Here is a 21,944-nt window from a genome sequence, read left to right as displayed (position 1 = left end):
CGTTGAGTTTTTCAGACCTTCCAAATATTGACGTATTTCATTATATAATATCAAATATCTGTGTATTTTTTCTTTTTAAAAAATTTCTTTATTGATTAAGGTATTACATGTGTGTCCTTTAACATTACCTCTGATCTCATCACAAAATCTTTAAATAACAAAGCGAAAGAGTTCATGATGGCAGATACAAGTGTCTCAAAATTCTTTGTTGCTCCACTTAGTTTTGCATTCATTGGTTGCTTCTTGGATGTGCCCTGACTGGGCATTGAACCCGGAACCTTGGCATATCAGGATGATGCTCTAACCAACTGACCTACCGGGCTAGGGTGCATAATACCTTATTTTGTAGATTCCATCAGATTTTGTACTTAGAGGATCATGTCCTGTGTGAATAGAGACAGTTTGACATCTTCCTTTCCAATCCAGATGCCTTTTGTTTCTCTTTCTTGCCTTGTTGCATTAGCTAGAACTTCCAGTGAAGAAGTAGAATAAAAGAAGTAAGACCTTGTTCCTAATCTTAGAAGAAAAACATTGCATTGCTCCTAATCTTAGAAGGAAAACATTCAGTTTTTTACCATTAAATATGTCTTAAGCTATAGCTTTTTTTATAGATTCTCTTTATTAAGAAAGTTCCTTTCTATTCCTAGTTTGCTGAGGGTTTATTTTTTCTTTCAGGAATGTATTGTTGGGTTTTTTTCAAAATAATTTTCCTTTTGGTTCATTCTTTGATTCGTGAGTTACTGAGGAGGACATTGTTTAATTTCAAATATTTAGACTTTTCTAGATATCTCACTGTTACTGATTTCCGATTTAATTTCACTGAGGTCAGAGAATGTACTCCGTAATATTTTGGTCTTTTGAAATTTGTTAAGCCATATTTTATGGCCCAGTATGTGGTTTATCTTGGTGAATAGTCCATTTGCGCCTGAAGGTTATATGTATTCTACAATTGTTTGTTGCAGTGTTTTGAAAATCTTTTGTGTGTTTTTTAAAAATAAACTTTTGGAATAATTTTAGATTTATAGAAAATTTGCAAAAATATTAAGAATTCCCATACATTCCTCATTCAGTTTCATTACCATTCATTACATTATCATGGTACATTTATCAAAACTAAGAAACCAGTATTGGTGTGTTATTAATGTACAAGGTTTTATTTGGCTTTCACCAGTTTTCCCATTAATGTCCTTTTTCTATTCAAGTATCCAGTTCAGGAGACCACATTACATTTAGTTGTCATGTCTCTTTAGTCTCCTCTGATCTATGGCAGTTTCTGTCCTTCCTTTTTGTAACCTTCATAATTTGGGGTATGGTCAAGTATTTTGGAGAATGTCCCTCAAATCGGGTTTGTCTGATGTTTTTCTCACAGTTAGACTGAGGTTAGGGGTTTTGGAAAGAATGCCACAGTGGTGGAGTGCCTTTTTTATCACTTCATTTTAGTGGGTGCATGGTAGCCACATGACATCAATAGTGATGTTAACCTCAATCACATGAGCAAGGTAGTGTTTGCCAGGCTTCTCCACTTTATTTTTATTTTTTTATTTAAAAAAAATATATATCTTTACTGATTTCAGAGAGGAAGGGAGAGGGAGAGATAGAAAGAAACATCAATGATGAGAGAGAATCATTGATTGGCTGCCTCCTGCACACCCCACACTGGGGATCGAGCCCGCAACCCAGGCATGTGCCCTTGGCCGGAATCGAACCCAGGACTCTTCAGTCCACAGGCCGATGCTCTACTCACTGAGCCAAACCGGCTAGGGCGAGGCTTCTCCACTTTAAATTCACTATTTCCCCCCTTCTGAACTCTGTTCTCCAGAAGTGAATTACTAAGTTCAGCTTACATTCAAAAGGGAACCAGTGGGAGGATATCTACCTATATTATTTGGACTTTTTCTGTAAGGAAGGTTCATTTCATCTCCCCATTTATTCAACCATTTATTTTTACCAGTATGGACTTATGTATATTTTATACTCTGGATTGTAATCCAGTAGTATGTTATTTATTTTATTACTTAAATTGTTCTATTCTTTAGCCATTGGGAATTTGTTCAGGTGTCCCTTTCACATGCCCCCATTTTAGTTGAGTCCCCTGGTCTTGATACTGCAGGTTGCTCCAGGCTCATCTTATGTCTATTTTCCCTGCCCAATACTAGAATCAGCCATTTCTCCAAGGAGCCCGAGCTGCTTTCTGTGGAGAGTAGTATATAGAAACCAAGATCTGACTGCTAGAAGTGCTTGCTGTTACTGGGTGTCATTGCTTCCAGACCTTCTTAGCAGACAGAGCTAGGTAATGCATGTATAGTAATTTACGTATACACACATACCTCTATTTTGCTGTTTCCATCGGTATGTATCTGTGTATATGAACATATATTTATATATACAGATTTATAAATATGAGTTCATACTGATGTAACTGACTCTAATTTAGTAGTACTTTTCCTTCTTACTTATCTATCATTTCCCTTTAGAAATTTAGAAATCTGTCATTCACCATCTACCATCCATTTTGTTCATCCCAATATACATGTAAAACAGTTTCAGAATTTAAAAATTCAGAAATGAGAAACAAATTTACCAACTGGAGAGTAGCATTTCTTTGGTTATTACCCTTATAGTTTAATCAAAATACAATTTTCAACATAAAGGGTCAGCTCCCTGTTCCCCCTCCCTCCAGTGCTGTTATGTCATACAAAGTTAACATAGTTAGACTCACTGTCATAGCCTGCCTTTTGTCCGGGAGTCTCCTGGCATCCTGGGTGGTTTTTCCCTTTCATAGTTTACTTATATTGATGTTTGCTCTTTAGGATGGTGTACAGCTCTTTGAGGTTTGACAAATGCAGTCATTCATCCACTGCCCAAGTACTATATAGAATAGTTCCATCACCCTAAAATGTCCACTAAAGTTCCCTTTTAGTCCATTGTAGCCCCTCCACCAGTCCCTTTAATTACTGTTCTCTTTTCTGTCCCTATAGTTTTGCCTTTTCCAGATGTCACATGAATGAAGTCATAAAATATATAGCCTTTTGGGTCTGACGTTTTGCAAAATGCATTTAATATTTATTAATGTTCTTACATGGACCAGTACTTTATTCCTTATCACTGAGTAATATTCCATTGTATGGGTATATTACAGATATCTTGGTTACTCCTAGTTTTTAGTGATTGTGAATAAAGTTGCAATAAACATTTGTGTATAGCTTTTATGTGTACATAGTTTTCAGTTTACTTGGGTAAATATCCAGCAATTGCTGGGTTGAATGGTGAGACTATATTTAATTTTATAAAAAACTGCCAAATGTCTTCCAAAGTGGCTGTATTGTTTTACATTACAGCCGAGAATAAGGATTCCTATTGCTCCATATCCTTGCCAGCATTTTGGTATTGTCAGTATTTTGGATTTTAGGTGTGTAAGTTGTATTCAATTTTAATTGCTCTATTATCTTTTTAGTTGTACCTCTGTGAAATTTTCTTTAGTGTTTGCTCTAAGGATCACAACATGTATCTTTAACTTATAGCTTACTGAGAGTTATCATTGTACTATTTCACATAAAATATAAGAGCCTTAGAACACTGTAGTTCCACTTACCTTTTGTTCTTTTTGCTAATGTTGTCATACATATTACATAAAAAATGATATAAGTCCCATAATACAATGTTACAATTTTTACTTTGCAGTTTTATATATATATCCGATATAATAAAACCCTAATATGCAAATTAACCAAATGGCAGAATGACCGGCCACTATGATGCGCACTGACTACCAGGGGGTGGATGCTCAATGCAGGAGCTGCCCCCAGCCCTCAGGCCCCACCAGCAGTGGCAGCAGGGGGCGGGGCCGACGAGCAGGTGGCGTCAGGCTGCCAGCCAAGGCGGGTGCCAGCTGGGGGGCGGGCTCCCCGCAGATCGGCCCTGATTGCCGACCAGGGCTAGGGACCCTACCTGTGCACGAATGTCATGCACTGGGCCTCTAGAATACACACACACACACACACACACACACACACACTCACTAGTGTTCTGGTGCATGTATTTGTGCACATTGAAAAGAAATTAAATTGAAGGTGGCTGGCGGGGTGGGACTGGGTGAAACAGGCCGGACATGCCCTGGAGCCAACCTTCCATGGTCCCTCTCCTGCTGGCTGCACCTGGGGTGGTGCTGTGGCTCGAAGGGTCTCTGCGGAATGAGCAGGGTCCCTCTGGCAGGTGAGGTGTCCCTCGGCCTGGCCTGCAGGGATTGGGCCGAAAATGGCTCTCTGACATCCCCCGAGGGGTCCCAGATTGCGAAAGAGAGGTTCTTGGGTGATGCACTCTGGAATCGGGCTCTCTCCTCTCTGGTTCCAGGGTGCGTCACCCAAGAACCGCCGCTGCCAAGTCACCGCAGCAGCTCGGCTGCTCCTGTGTTGAGTGTCTGCTTCTTGGTGGTGTGTGTGTCATACCTACCAGATGGTTGGATGGTCGCTTAGCCTTTTATATATATAGATGCTATGTTTTTGTTGATTTTAGTGAGAGGAAGGGGGAGAGAGAGAAAAACATTGATGAGAGAGAAACATCATCAGCTGCTTCCTGCATGCCCCCTATTGGGGTTCAAACCCGCAGCCCAAGCATGTGTCCTGATCAGAAATCAAACTGATGACCTCTTGGTGCATAGGAGGACGCTCAACCAACAGCCACACCGGCCAGGGCTACAGTTATATTTTTTAAAGTTACTAAGAAAACAAAAGAAAAAAATGTATAGTTGTTAATATGTACTCACATATTTACCATTTCTGGTGCTTTCCCTTTTTTCTAAAGAACTGCTTTTAACATTCCTTCAGCGCCAGTCCAGTGGCACCACATTTTCTCAGTTTTTGTTGATATAAAATGTCTGTTTCACCTTTATATTTTTTAAATGTTACTTAAGAAATAATTGTTGACTCACAAGAACTTGAAAAAATATTACAGTGTGTTACAGTGTATCCCTTCCCAACTTGCCATAATGATAATCTTATATAACCATAGTACATTATCAAAATAAGGACATTGACATCGACATGATTCTATTAATGAATTTAGAGACCTTTTTCTTGCCTTCATTTCTGAAGGATAGTTTCACTGACATGACTGCCTATTGACCCACAAGCTCTATCTGGGCAATCAGAGGCTCCTTATTCCCTCCCTTGTCCTTGGAACTTACGTCACACTTATTCTTCCCATACTAGCAGCCAATTCAAAGATGTAGTCTAGAGAGAGTAAGGTGTTGAGACCAGCTGGACTGAATATGTGACTGAAAGCTAAAGCTTCAAATAAACTTTTAAGATTCTGGCAGGCAAGTGCCCAAGACCAGCCTTATATGTAAGTCCCCTTGCTTTTTAAAACTCTAATCTGGAGTGGTCTGCCTCTTTGGTCTCTTCTTGTCCTCTGCATACAGAGGCCAATTTTACCTTTCACCTAGGGAACTTCTGAGGTTGACAGTACCAGAGTTCTGACAGTTTTGCCAGCCCTTTAAAGATGTTTCATTGTTTTCTGGTCTCCACTCTTTCTGATTAGAAGTCAACACTCAGTCCTCATTTCTTATATGATTACCCTCCCTCCCCTCCTCCCTCTGCCACCCCAACACACACACACACACACACACACACACACACACAGTAATATATTTTTTTTCTGGCAGCTTTCAAGATTTTCTTCTTGTCTTTTGTTTTTAGCAGTTTGACTATGATGCACCTAGGTGTGGTTTTCTTTGTGTTTATCCTGCTTTGGGTTTGTTGCACTTTCTGGACCTATGAGTTTATGTTTTTCACATTTGGCAAGTATTTAGCTATTTTTTCTCCAATTGTTTATTTTTTTCCTTCAACCACTCTTCTCCAATTACACTATTATTCTACCACTTGATATTCTCCCACAGATCTCTGAAGTCTTGTTTATTTTTTTGTCATTTTTCTCTATTCTTAAGATGGGACAATTTCTGTTATCTTTTTTCAAGTTCATTGACTCTTTCCTCTGCCACCTCCAGTCTATTAGGCCCATACAATGAATTTTTCATTTAAGCTAGTTCATTGTATTTCAACTCTAGAATGTTCATTTGAAAGTTTATATTTTTCTGCTGATATCTCCTATCTCTGCACTTATTAAGAGACATTTTTGTCTTTCATGAAACTATCCTATATAATAAAGAGTTAATATGCAAATTGACCATCACTCCAACACACAAGATGGCCACCCCCATGTGGTCAAAGATGGCCACCCCCATGTAGACACAAGATGGCCACCACAAGATGGCTGGCAGGGGAGGGCATTTGTGGGAGATCAGGCCGGCAGGGGAGGGCAGTTGGGGGGTGACCAGTCCTGCAGGGGAGGGCAGTTGGTGGCAACCAGGCCGGCTGGGGAGGGCAGTTGGGGGTGACCAGGCCTGCAGGGGAGGGCAGTTGGGGGCAACCAGGCCTGCAGGGGAGGGCAGTAGGGGGGGACCAGGCCTGCAGGGGAGGGCAGTTGGGAGTGGCCAGGCCTGCAGGGGAGGGCAGTTGGGGGTGACCAGGCCTGGTCCCCCCTAACTGCCCTCCCCTGCAGGCTTGAAGTTGTCCCAGAGGCTCCTTACACTAACCTCATTTTTTAAAAATTCTTTTATTTTAGCTGTTCTGATTAGGTGTTTTTTGCTTCCTTATATTCCAAATTGCTGATTTGATTCTCGGTTTCATCTGTTCTACTGTTAATTCTCTGTAAATTATTCTTTATTTCAGTTAGTGTATCCTTCATTTCTGACTGGTCCTTTCTTATGCTGTTGAGGTTCTCACTAAGTTCATTGAGCATCCTTATAACCAGTGTTTTGAACTCTGTATGTAGATTCCTTGCCTCCATTTTGTTGATATTTTTGTTTGTTTGTTTGTTTGTTTTCTTGGAGGTTTGTTCTGTTCTTTCATTTGGGACATTTTTCCTTGTCGCTTCATTTTGGCAGCCTCCCTGTGTTTGTTTCTATGTATTAAGTAGAGCTGTTACATCTCCCAGGTTTGATAGAGTGGCCTTGTGTAGTAGTTGTTCTGTAGGGTCCAGTGGCGCAACCTCCCCAATCACCCAAGCTGGGCACTTAAGGTGGGCCCCTGTGTGGGCTGTGTACACTCTCCTCTTGTAGTTGAGCCTTGATTGCTATTGGGACGTCAATGGGAGGGATTTGCCCCAAGGCCGATCAGCTGCAAGGACTGGCTGCAACCGCTGACCACTGACCTCTGACCATTGTGGAGGATCAGCTGTGCCATAGGCCCACTCCACAGAGCAGAACTTACTTCAGTGTGGCTCTTGTGTCTGCTCAGTCAAACTTGTATGTGTTGATTGTGGAAGTGGTTGGGTAGTGATGTTTTGATGTGGTCTGAGGCTGTGGGGCCTCCTGGGAGATGTAGGCCAAGGTCAGCTACTGCCTGTGTTCTACCCGGGGCCACCCAGCATGAGCCACAGAGCAGTCTGCAGGTAGCGGCTATTTGTGCTGGGCTTGAAGGTGCCCAGGTGATGCCAAGCTGTGAACCAAGACTGGCTGCTGCTAGTGCCAGGCCTGGGGCAACTTGGCCATAGGTATGGGACACACTGAGGCTAGATGCTGCTCCTTTTACAGATTTTAGGAAAACCTTTTCCATTTGTATGTAACAATCAATGGAAACAGCTTGGATGGACCTGACAGTTGCACCAGGTGCAAACAGTGTGAGCCAGGTTGATGGAATCTCAGATATGGCACCTGCCTGCTGGTTCTGTGATGGGGAGGGTTCATCAAAGGAATAATGGCCTCTGCCAGCACCTCTATCTGGCAGAATGCTGCCCCTCCAGCTCTTGCCCTAATACTGGACAATTTAGTTCCTCCCCATGTGTCCCTGGTCCCTATTAAGCTGCTGCCCCAGTTGCTGGAGCTCAGAAGGAATGAGTCTAAGTCCATGCATGGGCCATTTTAGAGCAACTGCCTGGGACTCCAGCAGCCCGCTATCTCCCTCAGTTTCAATTCCCTCTGGTTTTTACAGCCAGAAGTTATGGGGACTTTTCTTCCTGGCACTGGAACCCTGGGCTGGGGGGGGTGGGGGGCTGGTATGGGGCTGGGACCCCTGGCTCCTTGGGGACCGTCACTGTGGAGATATCCCTTTTGATTTTCTCCTCTCCTTCTACCAGTCTTGATGTGGCTTCTTTAATTCCCTAGTTCCATGGTCAGCAAACTGCGGCTCACGAGCCACATGCGGCTCTTTGACCCCTTGAGTGTGGCTCTTCCACAAAATACCACGGCCTGGGCGAGTCTATTTAGAAGAAGTTTAAGTTTAAAAAATTTGGCTCTCAAAAGAAATTTCAATCGTACTGTTGATATTTGGCTCTGTTGACTAATGAGTTTGCCGACCACTGCCCTAGTTGAAGGACTTTCATTCAGCCAGATTTCAGGCAGTTTGGAATGGTGGTTGTTCAATAGTTTAGTTGTAGTTTTGATGGCTGCATTTATCTATGTCACCATCTTGTCCAGAAGTCTCCCATTTTCTTTAACATATTCTGGACATTATGAATGATACATTGTAGAGACTTTCAATCCTGTTATATTCCTCTGAAGTGTGTTGATTTTTATTCTAACAGTTAACTTGGCTGTTTTGTGTCTTCTTTACAGTGGGCAGCAGCTAAAATTTCTGCTCAGTTCTTTTAATTCCTAGCTGCTGCCTTTTCATTGGGTCCAGTGGCGTTTCCCTGCTCAAGCACAGTTTAGCAGCTAGTCAAGGATTTGGGGACAGTTTATATGTAGATTTGGGGGGTCATCCCTTTTGCAGCTCCCCCCTTTTAGGATTTTCAGCTATTCTTCCCAGTTTGCACTGACACCTCAAGCCAGTAACCCTGTGGCTTTCTGCCTCTATGATTTGGAAGTACCCTCTGGCCAAAAGCCTCACAAATCTCTTTTCACACATAGATTTTCATCCCGAATCTGCTTGCTTTTGGTCACTCTCCCATGCCTTCAAATACTTGCGAATACTTGTATTTTGATATGTTGTCTACACTTTATAATTGCTGTCTGAGGGTAGATTAGTCTGCCCAAGTTCCTCTGCTGTGACTGGAACCCACCATTCTACCTTATATGGTCTAAGGCAGTGGCCGGTAAACTGCAGCTCGTGAGCCACATGCGGCTCGCAAGCCGCGGTTTGCCGCTCTGTTGACTAATGAGTTTGCCAACTACTGCCATATACTACCCTTTACCTCTTTGCACACAATATGCCACAATTGCCTAATCCTCACAGCTTCCAAGTACACGGTAACATTTAGTCTACCACGGCAAACTCATTAGTCAACAGAGTGGCAAACCGTGGCTCGCGAGCCGCAGTTTGCTGACCACTGGTCTAAGGCATTATCTTCTGTCCCTGAAACTACCATTCAAATTCAAGGCTCTAGCCCCGCTGGTGTGGCTTAGTGGTGGAATGTCATCCCATGCACCTAGAGGTCGCTGGTTTGAGTCCCCATCAGGGCACATGCCTGGAGTGGTTGCAGGCTCCATTCCCACTAGGGGGCATGCAGGAAGCAGCTGATCAACATTTCTCTCTCTCTCCATCCCCTTTCCTCCTCTCTCTCTAAAAATACCAATAAAAACACATTTTTTAAAAATTCTGGGCTCTAGTTTCTCATATTCCCAGGTATCCTTAGGGTGGCTGTGGTTTGGGTTTGGGTTACTGCTTCTGTTTGAAGCTCACTGTATAGGCTCTTTGATAGCAGGAGGATTTTCCAGAATGCTGATTTGCCATATAGCCAGAAGTAGAATTTTGTTAAAAGTATATTTTTATTGATCTCAGAGAGGAAGGGAGAGGGAGAGAGAGCAAGAAACATCATTGATGAGAGTGAATTATCATTCGGCTGCCTACTGCCTACTAGGGGTCGAGCCACAAACCAGCCATGTGCCCTGACTGGGAATTGAACTGTGACCTCCTGGTTCATAGGTTGACATTCAACCACTGAGCCATGCTGGCTGGGCAGAAGTAGAATTTTTGTAACCATGACTGTAAAGATTTTCCCTGCTATATTGAGTTGTTTTCTCTTTTCTACATTTTTGGATCCAAAACTTAGAATCTCCCTGACCTAGTGTTTTACTGGTGTCTAATTTGTCTGTATCTCTCCTAGTAATTTTTCTCTATTTCTCATTCTTGTTTTTTTCCTATATTTGTCTTTTTAATTCCCTTTCTCATTTTTTTCTTTCTGATTATTCATTCTTTCATCATCTTTTCTAGTTTTGTTTTGGCCCACTGAAAATGAATATTTCTATAAAAATTAGAAAAGCTCATAAGGTTATTATTCTAAGTCTCATGAACCTGATGCCCAGATGATTTAGCAATTTACCTGAGTCATTCAGCTTATCTGATAAAGCTGGGGTTAGAACCCTGGGCTGCTGATTCTCTAGTCCCGAGCTTTACCAACAACGACAAGGAGTTCTCTTGCAGTTGTTGTTTTTTTTAATTTTGTTTAGGAATTGGTTTATTATTCATACGTCCTTTGTCTGTGTGACCCTATTAGTGTTGATTCTCTTAAGTACTCATTCCCCAAGGCAAAAATCAGTCGTTTCCTTGGTACTCTAGAAGACCACGCATACTTCTAAGGATGGAGATGGTGCTGTTCATAGTAAGCTTCCCTTCCTCGAAGCCTTCTATTACTCATCCTACCCCGACTCCACCCTTAGGGAAACCTTAGGAAAGAGGGGAGCCTGCTACCCCAGGTAGTTCATTGATCCTTAGCATACGTGTTACAACTTTAAGTAGCTACACACTAGGTGTCAGGGTCTCAGAGTTAGTGAGAGTCCTTGAGCCCAGGAATTCACTTTCTATCGAGAGAAGACAAACAGTAATTAATTGATAAGTATCAGTGCTACTTGGTAAGTATTAAAAGAGGATTTTCAAGGTGCCTTGGAGGGTGTGGACAGGGAGTACTTTCTAGAGGATGTGATACCTGAGCTTAGTCTTTAGTTGTGTCCGCTACCAGCCAAGAGAAGGAAAGGAAGGGTGTTGAAGGAAGAGGACCATATATACAAGCAAAGTCATAAGGATATGGAAGTGGTCGTAGAGTTATGGGGAACAGCACTAAGTGTGAGTGGAGTTTACATCGCGGACTAAAGTGAAAGCAGGGCCTGGTCACAGAAGGCCTTGGAAGCATTTCTGAGCATTTTGTTCGTCACCCTGGAGACAAAGGGGAGCCTCTGAAGGACTAACAGCAGCATTTCCTCTCTTAGACGACGGTGATGGCAGTAATCTGAAACATTTCACAGGCGTCGTGTGCAAGTAGAGACCAGGTACAAGGCTGTTGCGGTAGATCAGGCTATAGGGCAGTGATGGGCAACCTTTTGAGCTTGGTGTGTCAAACTTCGCCAAAAAACTGAGCATAACTTCGGTAGTGTGTCACGTTGAGGAAAAAACATTATTTCGCAAATGTTTCATCCTCAGGAGCAGCAAATGTTTGCAAATGTGTCATCAGAAATGGCTACGCGTGTCAGTGCTGACACACGTGTCATAGGTTCGCCTTCACTGCTATAGGGTGAAGTCTGTGCCCTGGCAGTGATGATGTTAAGAATGGAGAAGAGGAGGTGGAGAAGTGTTTAGGGTATATGACGGCAGGATTTGGTGACTGGTTGTAGAGAGGCAGAGATCCTGGATTTGGCACCAAGGAAAGGCATCGGTGGCCTGAAGGAGAGCTAACTTTGTGGCGTAGTGAAGCAAAAGCCAGGTTCTAATGTGTTAAGGAGTGAATGGCAAGTGAGGAAGTACAGACCACGAATGCAGGCTCTTCTGAGAAGTTTATGTAAGGGGACAGGGGGATGCATAGTATTAGAAGGGAGTTGACGTTCACTCCTTGAAACTCACTTCTGTATTGGCTTTTATGACACCCTACCCCTCATTCTTTTCTCTCATCATTTCTTCTTGGCCACCTTTAAGCTTCCTTTCCTCTGCATGTTTCTCGGCTCCATCCATAACCCTTAGCTGTTCTCCTTCTCACTTCATGTGCTCTCTCTGGCCTAATCTTACCTAGCCACACCTTCATTATGTACATGATTCCCAAATCAATATTTGCAGTTCATTCTGGTGTATCTAGCTGTGTATTGTGTTTCTCTATTGATGTGCACTTAAGGTATCTTAAATGAATATATTCAAAACAAATCATCAGCTTCCCCTACTCTAAACCTTTTCCTTCTCTTGTCTTCTACCCAGGCTAGTAGTATCCTCATTCATCTGAAATTATTAACCTGCGGGTCAAACTTACCTCTTTCTTCTTTGCTTTTATACACCTAGTTAGTCCCTAAGTCCTACTGTGTCTTCTTTCTCTCTCCCTCTTTTTTGCCATTACTTTCATTACCTGTTGTCTGTATCACTGCAGTAACTTTTCTGCTCTGATCTACTCCAAAGTGTTCTCTCTCCTTTTTAAAAATATGTTTTTATTGATTTTTAGAGAGGAAGGGGGGGAGAGAGAGAGAGAAACATCGATGAGAAGGGAACATCATCAATTGGCTGCCTCCTGCACGTACTCCCACCAGGGATCGAGCGCACAACCCCAGCATGTGCCCTGACCAGAAATTGAACTGAACTGGCGACCTTTTGGTTCCCGGGTCGACGCTCAACCGCTGAACCACACCGGCCGGGCTAGAGTGTTCTCTTTGAAATGCACTTTATGCTCCTGCTTTAAATCAGTTCCTACTGGATGAAACCTAAGCTTTTCACTGTGGCCTGTAAAGCTGATTATGATTTTGCCTCTGCCTATCTTTCTACTTTGTCTTGTGCTATTCCTTTTGTCATACTTTAAGCTCCAGCCATACCAGTTTGCCTTTGGGTCCCTGCACATAGCAAGCTATTTCTCATTTTTGTGCCTTTGCTCTTATTGCTCATGCTGTGCTCTGTCTGGAAATACCCTCCCAACACTTCTGGCTCTCCCCAACTCCAACCCTCTGGCTAATTCTGTCTTTTAGACTTAGCTTAGGGACTACCTCCAAGAAGCCTTTCCTGACTATATCCATCTACCTCCCAAGCTGGGTAAGATCTCAGTTCTGTTTCTGTGATACCCAATATATACTTTTACCATAGTTTATGCTTTTTATTTTAATTACTAGAGGCCCGGTGCACGGAATTCGTGCACGGGGGCGGGGGGGTGTCCCTCAGCCCAGCCTGCACCCTCTCCAATCTGGGACACTCCGAGGGATGTCCGACTGCCCGATAGGCCCGATCCCACTGAGGGATGTCTGACTGCCTGTTTAGGCCCGATCCCACCGGATTGGTCCTAAACGGGCAGTTGGACATCCCTCTCACAATCCAGGACTGCTGGCTCCCAACTGCTCACCTGCCTGCCTTCCTGATTGCCCCTAACCGCTTCTGCCTGCCAGCCTGATCACTCCCTAACCATTCCCATGCCAGCCTGATTGATGTCTAACTGCTCCCCTGCCAGCCTGTTTGCCCCCAACTTCCCTCCTCTGCCAGCCTGGTCACCCCTAACTGCCCTCCCCTGCAGGGTTGATCGCCTCCAACTGCCCTCCCTTGCAGGCCTGGTGCCTCCCAGCTGCCCTCCCCTGCTTGCCTGATCGCCCCCAACTGCCCTCCCTTGCAGGCCTGGTCCCTCACAACTGCCCTCCCCTGCTGGCCATCTTGTGGTGGCCATCTTGTGTCCACATAGGGGCAGGATCTTTGACCACATGGGGGCAGCCATATTGTGTGTTGGAGTGATGGTCAATCTGCATATTACTTTTATTAGATAGGATAGAGGCCTGGTGCACGGGTGGGGGCCAGCTGGTTTGCCCTGAAGGGTGTTCCGGATCAGGGTGGGGGTTCCCTTGGGGCATGGGGCGGCCTGAGCGAGGGGCCTGTGGTGGTTTGCAGGCCAGCCACGCCCCCTGGTGACCCAAGCGGAGGCCCTGGTATCTGGAATTTATTTACCTTCTACAATTGAAACTTTGTAGCCAGGAGTGGAGCCAAGCCTTCTGCTCGCTCTGTGACCAGCAGCCATTTCTGTTGGAGTTAATTCACCTTCTATAATTGAAACTTTGTAGCCTTAAGAGGAGGCCTGGGCTGGCCAGGGTGTGCGGAGAGCTTTGCTTCCTCCATTGCCGGAGACAACCCTAGCCTCCCGCTCTTTCCAGCTCTGTTGCTGCCGCTATTTCTGTTCGAATTTGTTTACCTTCTGTAATTGAAACTTTGTAGCCTTGAGTGGAGGCCTAGGCCGGCAAGGGCAGGTGGAAAGCTTGGTTTCCTCCGTTGCCTGGGAAACCCAAGCCTCCCTCCTGCTCTCTGTGGCTGTAGCCATCTTGGTTGGGTTTATTTGCATACTCGCTCTGATTGGCTGGTGGGCGTGGCTGGTGGGTGTAGCAGAGTGATGGTTAATTTGCATATTACTCTTTTATTAGGTAGGATTTGTTTAAAAGTTGATCTCCTATGAGTTCATCAGGACAAGTGCTGTGCTGTACTCATTTTCATGACACAGTGCCTAGTATGTAAAGAATTCACTAAATGTTTATATAATGAATGGATAAAGTATAAGATATAGATATCACCTGAGAGTGAGTTGGGCCTTTAGAGAGTGGTGAATGTTTGGAACAGTTGATAAAGACTGGGAAGAGTCTGAACAAGGACTAAAACAGGATGAATTTTGTTTTGTCTTTTTAATTCTATTACATGTACCTTAAATATTTCTCATGCCTTATTTTCTTCCTTATTCATTAATTGTGAACTCTTTTCTTTCTTTTATTTATTTTTTTTTTCAAAAGTAAGTGTCCAGTTCAGGATTCTGGCTGACTGATATCTCTTGATTGCAGATCCAATGGATTTGAACAGAAGCGCTTTGCCCGGCTTGCCAGCAAGAAGGCAGTGGAGGAACTTGCCTACAAGTGGAGTGTTGAAGATATGTAACTTTTCTGAGGCTGTGGGGTCCCTGGGGGTTGTGGTAATGGACACAGACCAGCCAGATGTCTAGCCGTAAAAGCTGTCTATGCTAATAATCAGGCCCACACACACCAGCAATTCTGAATGCTAGTTTTGACCACTTGAGAAGAACTTCACCATTTGAAAAGAAGAATATCTGAAACCTGATATTTGGACTGAGGCACCTGTAATTTCTCAGGTGTGCCAGCATTGGTGGTTGTTGCTGGCTTTCAGAAGAAGCATTGATTTCTAGTGTCCCAGGGTTTGTTCTTGGTTAGGTTTTTTAATAAACATACATTTATTTTTTTAAAATCACTTTCTGAACTGGGTATTCTATTTCTGGGAAGAATACAAGCTAATATTATTGAACCCCCAGGGATCATGGAGGATAACGGTTGGATTTTTCATTTACATGGTATATAGAAAGCAGGATAGTAGCTGTAAAATGCCTCCTAACTGGGTTTCGCTTTCTGTGGTTTCAGTTATGCATGACCAGCCATGTCTGAAAATATTAAATGGAAAATTCCAGAAATAATAAGTTTTAAGTTGCCCATCGTTTTGAGTAGCATGATGAAGTCTTGCTTTGTCCCACTCCATCCTGCCCAGGATCAGAATCATCCCTCTGCCTAACATCTCCGTGCTGTATATGTTACCCACCCATTAGTCACTTGGTAGCCATCTGGGTTATCAGATTGACTGTTGTGGTATCTCAATGCTTGTGTTCAAGTAACCCTTATTTTACTTACTAATGGCTCCAAAGCGCAAGAGTAATGGTGCTGGCAGTTTGGATATGCCAAAGAGAAGCTGTAAAGCGCTTCCTTTAAATGAAAGGGTATTGTATGTACAGGAAAAAACATGGTATATATAGGGTTCAGTACAATCTGTGATTCCAGGTATCCACTGGGGGTGTTGGAATGCATTCCCTGTAGATAAGGGGGGACTACTGTATCAGTGAAAACTTTCACAGTGATAGAGCTTTCCTCTTAGAAAACAAGAGGGCTAAACTGGATTTAGGAATAGACATGGCTATTGAGAGACATGATAAAGGTAGTATCACAAATTAGTGGGGAAAAAATGGATAATGGTCCTCAGAATCCCCATTTCAAACCATATAAAATACCACAAATACCATATAAAAACCATATAAAATAGACAACCCACAAATACCACAATGATTAAAGACCTAAATGAAAGGTACAATCCTAAAGCAAATTAGAAAAAACAGAGAATGTCTTTGTGACCTTGTGGTGAGGATAGATTTGTTAAGATCCCTAAAACACATGAGATTTGATAGCTTTATTTCATAATTAAAGATTTTTAGTTAACAAAGCATCCTATAGGCAAGGCTAAAATGGGTTGTATTTAGAAGAAAATATTTGCGGTGTCTAAACTGACAAGGGATTGCATTATATAGGGATTGAATATAAAAATAACTACTGCAAATTGGGAAGAAAAAAATGTGCAAAGAATTTGAATAGGTAAAATCTTAAAGGGAAAACCAGAATGGCTAATAAGTATGTTACCTCATCAGTAACTAGAGAAATGCAAATGAAAACATGAACGAGTTTCCATTAGTTTGGCCAAAACAACAAGAGACTGAACTTACGGGGAATGAAAACTCATGGGAGTTTCAACTGGTTCATTCATTCTGGAGAACAAATGGGCAACACTTAATTGAACTAAATAATATCTGGATGCAGTATTGAAGTTTTTAAGAATGGATGTTGGCACTATACTGCCTGAGTTTGAATCTGTAAGTGTGTGACCTTGATGAGTCAATTTCTCTGTGCCTTAGTTTCTTTATCTGTGAAATGGAGATAACAGTAATTAACTCAGGTTTATTGTGAGCTGAGAATGGTGCCTGACACATAGTACATGTCACAGAATTGTTGGTTGTTATTATCATTGACTTCCTTATCAAGTGTTCATAGCCATCTTCCATGATGGCCCCCAATGGTCCCTGATTCAAGTATTCAAGCCCTGTGTTGTACCCTTCCACCACAGAGGTGTGTAATGATAGGATGTATGGAAAACGTGTGACTTTTGAGTCTAAGTTATAAAAGACATAGAAACATCTGCCATGAGGACACTCAAGCAGCCCTTCAGCAAGGCCCCTGTGGAAAAGAACTGAGCCTCTCACCAATAGGCATCACCAAGTTATCAGCCATTTAAGTGAACTTTGGGATTGGATCTGATAGCTTCATTCAAGCCTTAAAAACAAAAGAAAAGGAAAGAAAAGAAAAAAGAGCCCTGGCATGTGTGGCTCAGTTGATTGAGCATCATCCAGTGCACCAAAATGTCACCAGTTTGATTTCTGGTCAGGACACATACCCATGTAGTGGTTCAATCTCTAATCAGGGTGTGTGCAGGAGACAACCCATAGATGTTTCTCTCTCTCAACAATGTTTCTGTCTTTCCCTCTCCCTAAAAAAAAATCAATAAAAATATATTTAAAAGAAAAAAAAGATGTGTGAGGCCCTGATCAGCAGTGTGACCACAGCCTCCATGAGATATACTGAGCCAGAATCACCCAGGTCCAAATTCTTAATCCAAAGAAACTGTAGATTATAGGTGTTTATTATTTTACTAGTAGCCCTGCGCACGGATCCGTGCGCCAGTAGCTCGCTGCCACCCTCCAGTAGGTCTCCACCTGCTGCCCCGCTCTCCTGTAGCTCCCCCAACCCCTCCTGCCCCCGTCCCCTCTCATAGCTTGCTGCCTTGCTCCCTCCTGTAGCTGTCCACCACCCACTTGTAGCCAGTAGCTCACTGCTGCCCTCCTGTAGCTCCCTCCACCACCCCGTCCCCCCTATAGCTTGCTGCCCTGCCCCCTCCTGTAGCTCTCTGCCGCCTGCTTGTAGCTCGCTGCCCCACCCTCCTGCTGATCCGTGATCCAGTCGTTATGTGGTTGGTCATTACGCTTCACAGCGTAACAGCCATTTGTATATTACATCTTTATTATATAGGATTAAAAACAGCTTTATTGAGATACTAGAGGCCCGGTGCACAAATTTGTGCATGGGTGGGGTCCCTTGGCATGGCCTATGGGGGGGGCCCGGCCTGGGGGAGGAGCTGTTGGCTGGCTGGTGGGGGGGAAATTGGGGGTGGGGCCAGCCATGGGGAGGAGCCACGGGAGGTTGGGGGGGCCAATTGGGGCCAGATTGGGCCGGTTGGCCACCACAGTGCCTGTCATAGTGACTGGTCGTTCCGCTGTTTAGTTGCTGGGCTTTTATATATATAGACTAGAGGCCTGGTGCATGAAATTCGTGCATGGGGGGGGTCCCCTCAGCCCAGCCTGCACCCTCTCCAATCCGGGACCCCTTGGCGGTCAGACATCCCTCTTACAATCCAGGACCACTGGCTTCTAACTGCTCACCTGCCTGCCTGCCTAATCGCACCTAACTGCCCCCCCTGCTGGCCTGGTCACCCCCAAATGCCTCCCCTGCAGGCGTAGTTGCCCCCAACTGCCCGCCCCCCCCCCCCCCCGCCAGCCTGGTCACCTCTTAGTGCCCCCCCGCCGGCCTGGTAACCCCTTACTGCACTCGCTGACAGCATGGTTGCCTCCCAACTGCCCCCCTGCCAACCTGGTCACCCCTCACTGCCCCCCCTTGCCGGTCTGGTCCCCCCCAACTGCCCCACCTGTGGGCCTGGTAGCCCCATGCAGCCTGTTCAGTCGTCCGTTCAGTTGTTTCGGATGTGATGGTCGCTTAGCCTTTTATATATATAGGTAATTCGTATACTGTACAGTTTTCCCATTTAAAGTGTACAGTTCAGTGGTTTTGAGGTATCACAGAGTTGTGTAACCATTACCACATTTAATTTTAAAACATTTTGATTACCTTGTGAGAAACCATCCATTAGTGGTTACTATCCACCTGTCCCCATCTCCCCTAGTTTTAGGTAACTACTAATTTACTCTGTCTATATAGGTTTACCTGATTTGGACATTTTATATAATATGTGAATGGGATTATCATATATTATGTAGCCTTTGTGTCTGGCTCCTTTCACTTAGCATAATGTTTTCAAGATCCATCCATGTTGTAGTATGTATTAGTACTTAATTCCTTTTTATGGCTGAATAATATTCCCTTATATGGATACTAGAGGCCCGGTGCACGAAATTCGTGCACGGGGGTCCCTCAGCCCAACCTGCACCCTCTACAATCCAGGAGCTCTCAGAGGATATCCTACTGATGGCTTAGGCCCACTCCCCATGGTTCTTTGCTCTCTGCGGGGCCTGAAGGTTTCCCTGCAGCCATGGAGATGAAGCCCCCATGCCCTGCTGTCGCTCTATGCCTGCTGCCGCCATGTGCCATGTGAAGGAAGCCCCAATGCCCTGCAGTGTGCTCTGTCTGCCCGGCCTAGGGGCTTCCCAGACATGGACACACTAAGGAAGCCCCCATGCCCTGTTGTCCAGGCTCTGTCTGCGGGACCTGGGGGTGTTCCCATCGCCACTGCCCACTAAAAAAGCCCCCAAGCCCTGCTGTCTGGGCTCTGTCTGCCATGTCTGGGTACTTCCCCGCCACTGGAGCACTAAGGAAGATCCAAAGCCCTGCTGTCTGGCTCTGTCTGCCATGTCTGGGGACTTCCCTGCCACTGCCGCACTAAGGAAGCCGCCATGCCCTGCTCTGCTGGCACTGGAGTCTTCCCGATCGCCCACCCGCTCCGTGTGCGCAGGGCCTGGCATCTTCCCGATTGCGGCGGTGACCATCAGGAAGACCCCAGGCCCTGCTCCTCCGCCGGCTCCTGGCGGCTTCCAGATCTCCACGCGCCGGGCCCAGCTCCTCTGCAGGCTCCTGGGCTTCCCGATCGCCACGGCGACGGGTCCTGCTCCTCCGCCGGCTCCTGGTGGCTTCCAGATCGCCTCGGCGACGGCCCTGGTCCTCCGCCGGCTCCTGGCGGCTTCCAGATCGCCGCGCAACAGGCCCAGCTCCTCTGCAGGCTTCTGGGCTTCCCGATCGCCACGGCGACGGGCCCTGGTCCTCTGCTGGCACCAGGCGGCTTCCCGATCGCTGTGGCGAGGGGCCCAGCTCCTCTGCAGGCTCCTGGGCTTCCCGATCGCCGGCGACGGGCCCTGGTCCTCCGCCGGCTCCTGGCGGCTTCCCCATCTTCCCGGCAACGCCCTGCTCCTCTGCCGGCTCCATGTGTGCAGGGCCTGGCGGCTTCCCGCTGCTGCAGCACTAAGGAAGCAACCATGCCCTGCTCTCAGTGCTCTGTTTGCTGGTGGGACAGGCCAGACACTCCAGCAGCGGGGCTGAGGGGACTGGGTGCCGCCATCTTGTGGGTATGGGGCCGCCATTTTGTCGCGGAGTGACGCCTAATTTGCATATTACTCTATTATTAGATAGGATACTACATTTTGTTCATGTATCAGTTGATGGACATTTGAGTGGGTTCCACTTTTTGCCTGTTGTGAATAATGCTACTAGGAACATTTTTGGACAAGTTTTTGTATGGTCATATGTTTTCATTTTGCTTGGAGTAGAATTGCTGCTGGGTTATATGGTAACTCCATGTGTAGCTTTATGAGGAACTACTAAACTTCCAAACCAGTGTATGAGAGTTCCAATTTCTTCACATCATTGCTAATATTTGCTATTATCTTTTATTGATTACTAGATGGGGTGTCCCTCAGCCCATCCTGCGCCCTCTTGCAGTCTGGGACCCCTCAGGGGATGTCCTTAGTGCTCCATGGAGGCTGAGGAGGCTCCCGCCACCACCGCTGCACTTGCCAGCTTTGAGCCTGGCTTCTGGCTGAGTGGTTCTCCCCCTGTGGGAGCGCACTGACCACCAGGAGGCAGCTCCTGCACCGAGTGTCTACCCCCTGGTGGTCAGTGCGCGTCATAGTGACCGGTTGTTCCACTGTTTGGTCAACTTGCATATTAGGGTTTTATTATATAGGATAGCCATCCTAGTGGGTGTGAAATGGTGTTTCATTGTGAGTTTCTGCTTATTACAGCAGTCTCTAACATTTCTTGCAATGCTGGTTTGGTGGTGATAAACTCTTTTAGTGTTGTTTTCTTTTCTTTTTTTTTTTTTTTTGGTCTGGGAAGCTCTTTATTTCACAGTCTATTTTGAATGATAGCCTTGCTGGATAGAGTAGTCTTGGTTTCAGATCCTTGCTTTTATTACCTTGAATACTTCATGCCATTCCCTTCTGGCCTGTAGAGTTTCTGATGAGAAATCAGCTGAGAGCCTTATGGAAGCTCTTTTATAGGTAACAAACTGCTTTTCTCTTGTTGCCTTTAAGATTCTCTCTTTGTCTTTAATTTTTGGCATTTTAATTATGATGTGTCTGGGCATGGGCCTGTTTGGGTTCTTGCTTGGGACTCTCTGTGACTCCTGAACTTGTGTGATATTTTCCTTCATCAGGTTAGGGAAGTTTGCTGCCATTATTTCTTCAAACAGGTTCTCTATGCCTTGCTCACTGTCTTCTCCTTTTGGCACTCCTATGATGTGGATATTGTTACATTTTATGCTTTCCCACAGCTCCTGTCCTCCTGCCAGATGTTATGTGGGCACCTTTCTCAGTTCTGGTGCTCTGGGCTGGGGAGTCCAGCTAATTTTTTTTTTATTCTTTGATTTTTTTGTACCCTGTCTTCTTCTAATTTGCTGATCCAATCCTCAGCTTCCTCTAATCTGCTGTTTATTCCTTCCAATGTATTCTTTATTTCTGCTGTCATTCTTCATTTCCAATTAGTCACTTTTCATAGTTTCTATATCTTTAATCATGCTGTTGAGCATCCTTATAATCATTACTCTGAACTCTATATCTGATAAATTGTTTATCTCCATTTCATTTGGCTCTTCTTCTAGAGAATTCTCTTGTTCTTTTATTTGGGGCTTATTTTTTCCCCCTCCCCATTTTGGCTGCCTGTTTGGGTTTGTTTTTATGCATTAGGTAAATCTGCTACAACCTCCAGTCTTTTGGAGGGTCTCTGGTGCAGGCCAATGTCAGACACTGTGACTGGCCCTGAGTACCCTGTTTGGAGCTATCAGTGCTCCACACTCTGTGGCTCCCCCTGCTGGGGCTGGGTGCCTTTGGAAAGGACCAAGATGTGCACTAAGCTCTGCTTTTCCTAG

The 21,944-nt window shown here is 44.9% G+C and overlaps 1 protein-coding gene across 1 annotated transcript in view; it reads left to right on the top strand.

Moving 5' to 3' along the window:
• BUD13 (BUD13 homolog) overlaps positions 1-15,176 on the top strand; it is a 36,168-nt gene extending 20,992 nt beyond the window's left edge. Inside the window, exon 10 of the mRNA XM_079787874.1 lies at positions 14,756-15,176. Coding sequence (XP_079644000.1) covers positions 14,756-14,849 — 94 coding nt within the window. The 3' untranslated portion in view covers positions 14,850-15,176. The remainder of the gene's footprint in view (positions 1-14,755) is intronic.
• The last annotated feature ends 6,768 nt before the right edge of the window (positions 15,177-21,944 follow it).

Source organism: Cnephaeus nilssonii (genome assembly GCF_951640355.1).
Source record: "Cnephaeus nilssonii genome assembly, chromosome: 13".
Classification (NCBI taxonomy): domain Eukaryota; kingdom Metazoa; phylum Chordata; class Mammalia; order Chiroptera; family Vespertilionidae; genus Cnephaeus; species Cnephaeus nilssonii.
Note: the sequence above shows the minus strand (reverse complement) of the source record. Positions and strands in the feature narration are given on the sequence as shown.